The following is a 3,077-nucleotide window of genomic DNA, read 5'->3' on the forward strand; positions in this document are numbered from 1 at the left end:
CATTTTCCTCCCTGTAACGATCTCTACGAAGCGACCCTGAGCCAACCTCCACAGGAACCATAGCTTCATAACTGTAAGTCAGCATAAACGGAGTTTCCCCCGTAGTAGATCTCGGAGTAGTGTTGTAGGATCACATCACTTTTGAGAGTTCTTCGGGCCAATTTCCTTTGCGCTCCTCCAATTTTGTCTTAATGGTATGCTTTATTATTTTATTCACGGCCTCTGTTTGTCCATTGCTTTGAGGATGATAGACTGCTGCAAATTCCTTCTTAATTTTCAGATCCTCACACAACTATCGCAACTCCTTGCTATCAAAATGCTTTCCGTTGTCAGAGACAAGTTTGTAAGGAATTCCAAATCTGCACACGATAGAATTGAAGATAAATTCTTTAATCTTCTTCGCGGTGATAGTCGTCAGCGGCATAGTTTCTGCCCATTTAGTAAAGTAATCAACCGCAACCACTGCATACTTGACATCTCCTTTAGCCTTAGGTAATTCCCCAATAAGATCAACCCCCCAAATAGAAAATCGCCATGGGCTCACCATAGGCATCAAGAGCGTCGCTGGCATAGATGAGTAATTCATAAAACATTGGCAGCGATCGCAGGCTCTAACGAAATTTGTGGCATCCTCCTTCACAGTGGGCCAATAATAACCTTGGCATAAAACTTTCATCGCCAACGAGTTACCCCCCGAGTGATTACCACAGATCCCTTATGTACTTCCCTTAAGATGTAATTTCTCTCTTCTTTATCGAAAAATCTGAGCAGCGGTTGATTGAAGCCCCTTTTATACAAAACTTCATCATATACCACATACCTTGCGGCCTGGTAGCGGAGTCGTCTAGCCTTGAACTTATCCTCAGGAAGTGCTCCCTTGTGAATATAATCAAGAATGGGCATCATCCATGTTTTCTTGGGAGCCTCATCTACTTGCATCACCTCAACCTCTGGGATACTAGGAATCTCCTGGATTTCTAGGGGTATAGGTCCCAACAACACAGCCTCCTGGGATCCCATTTTTTCCAGGGCATCTGCGTTGTTGTTCTTTTCCTTTGGTACACATTCCAGCCTAACCTCTTTTAACTTTCCAATCAGGAGCTGCGTGCACCTCAAGTACAATTCCGTATACGGTCCTCAAGCTTAAAATCCCCCATTTACCTGGTTTACCACCAACTCCGAGTCACTTTTTGCAATTAGGTTCCGTACTTCCATTTCCAAAGAGATCTTCAGGCCATTGATCAATGCTACATCTTCCGTATCATTATTCGTTGCATAAAATTTGAAGTGAATTGCACTAATCAGATGATGGCCTTCCGGAGACATGAGTACTATGCACGCGCCTTCTCCTCCATTACTAACCACCTCATCTACATGCAAGATCCACCGGGGATGTGGAAAGTCCTCTAAAAACTCCTCAGTATGAGGGGGATGTAGCACTACCAAAGCCTTATCATCAACTGCAGAATCAAATTCCAACAAAAAATCGGCTAAGGCCTGCCCTTTAATCACTGTACGGGGCATGTATTCCAAGTCAAACTGTCCCAACTCCATAGCCCATTTCAATATTCTCTCTGATGATTCTGGCTTATGAAGGACTTGCCGCAGAGGATATGTTGTATGGACTTCAATTCTATGGGCCTGGAAGTATGGGCGAAGCTTCCTTGACATAAGGATCAAGGCACAAACCAGCTTCTCCATACTTGTCTAGCGAGTTTCAGCATCGTGCAATCGCTTTCTCACATAATTCACTAGTAATTGTTGCGCATCCTCTTCTTTTACTAGCACAGCGCTGATTGAATACTCGGAAACGACAAGGTATAGGATTAGGGATTCTCCATCTAATAGTTTTGACAATATGGGAGGGTTCCCCAGTTGTTCCTTGATCCTCCCAAAAACCTCTTCACTTTTTGGTGTCCATACAAAGTCTTTCCCTGCCACTTTAATTGCCTTAAAGAATTCTTTACACCTCTCAGATGATTTAGAGATAAATCGGTTCAACGCGGCAATCCTTCCAGTTAGGCTTTGCACCTGCTTTACAGTGGTGGGAGATTTCATGTCTAGCAGTGCTTTGATCTTTGCAGGGTTAGCTTCAATTCCTCTATGATTGACGATAAACCCAAGAAACTTGCATGACTCCACACCGAACATGCACTTCTGTGGATTCAACTTTATGCGATACCTTCTTAGAATGTTAAACATTTCAATCAAGTGTTCGACATGATCGTTTGCCTCTTTGGACTTTACCAACATATCGTCCACATATACCTCCATGGTTCTCCAAATGATTCTTGAACATCATGTTCACCAACCGGTGGTAGGTCGCGCCAACGTTGATCAATCCAAATGGCATCCCTATGTAGCAATATAACCCTTTATCAGTGATGAAGGATGTATAGCAAGGCATGCCCTGCCGTCACGTCAACCAACTAATCAATTTGTGGGAGCGGAAAACTATATTTTGGGCAAGCTTTATTGAGATCTGTGAAATCTACATACGTCATCCACTCCCCATTTGGTTTTTTCATAAGCACTGGATTCGCAAGCCATTCGTGGTAAAAAGAATCTTTAATCAAACCAATTTCCGACAGGATATCTACCTCTTCCTTTAATGTTATCGCCCTTTCCCCGCTCACCGGGCGACGCTTTTGTCGTATGCCCGTGCAATTAGGGAAAATGTTCAGCCGATTTCCACCATGTCTGAATGACTCCATGCGAAGACATCGAGATTTTTAATCAGAAAATGGGTAAGCTTTTCCCTCGTTTCATAACTTAGTTGAGATCCCACCTTCAAAACCTTGCTTGGGTCATCTTTATCGATCGGAACAGATATTGTGTCTTCGGTCGGCCCCGTTTTCTCGGCAGGCATAGGGATCCTGGGATCCAGATCAAAATTAAAGTCCCGGGGGTCCTCGACTTCCATTCCTACATTTGAGGGTACATCCCTATATGTGGGAGCATCCACCTCTGGACAAGGCATGGCTTTATGCAATGCAGGTGTGGAGGGCGCGTCCTCGTTTTGAGGAGCATCAACCTCAATTTCATTTTAGGGCGCGTCCTGCCTTTGAGGAGCATCC

The 3,077-nt window shown here is 44.1% G+C and overlaps 1 protein-coding gene across 1 annotated transcript; it reads right to left on the bottom strand.

Moving 5' to 3' along the window:
- Positions 1–292: 292 nt before the first annotated feature.
- On the bottom strand, positions 293–1,701 carry LOC141719166 (uncharacterized). Its single transcript, XM_074521549.1, has 3 exons — positions 1,162–1,701; positions 814–1,101; positions 293–634 (listed from the first exon to the last, which is right to left on the bottom strand). Exons 1-3 carry the CDS (start codon positions 1,699–1,701, stop codon positions 293–295), a joined length of 1,170 nt encoding a protein of 389 aa, XP_074377650.1.
- Positions 1,702–3,077: the final 1,376 nt, after the last annotated feature.

Source organism: Apium graveolens, chromosome 4, assembly GCF_009905375.1.
Source record: "Apium graveolens cultivar Ventura chromosome 4, ASM990537v1, whole genome shotgun sequence".
In the NCBI taxonomy this organism is placed as follows: Eukaryota; Viridiplantae; Streptophyta; class Magnoliopsida; order Apiales; family Apiaceae; genus Apium; species Apium graveolens.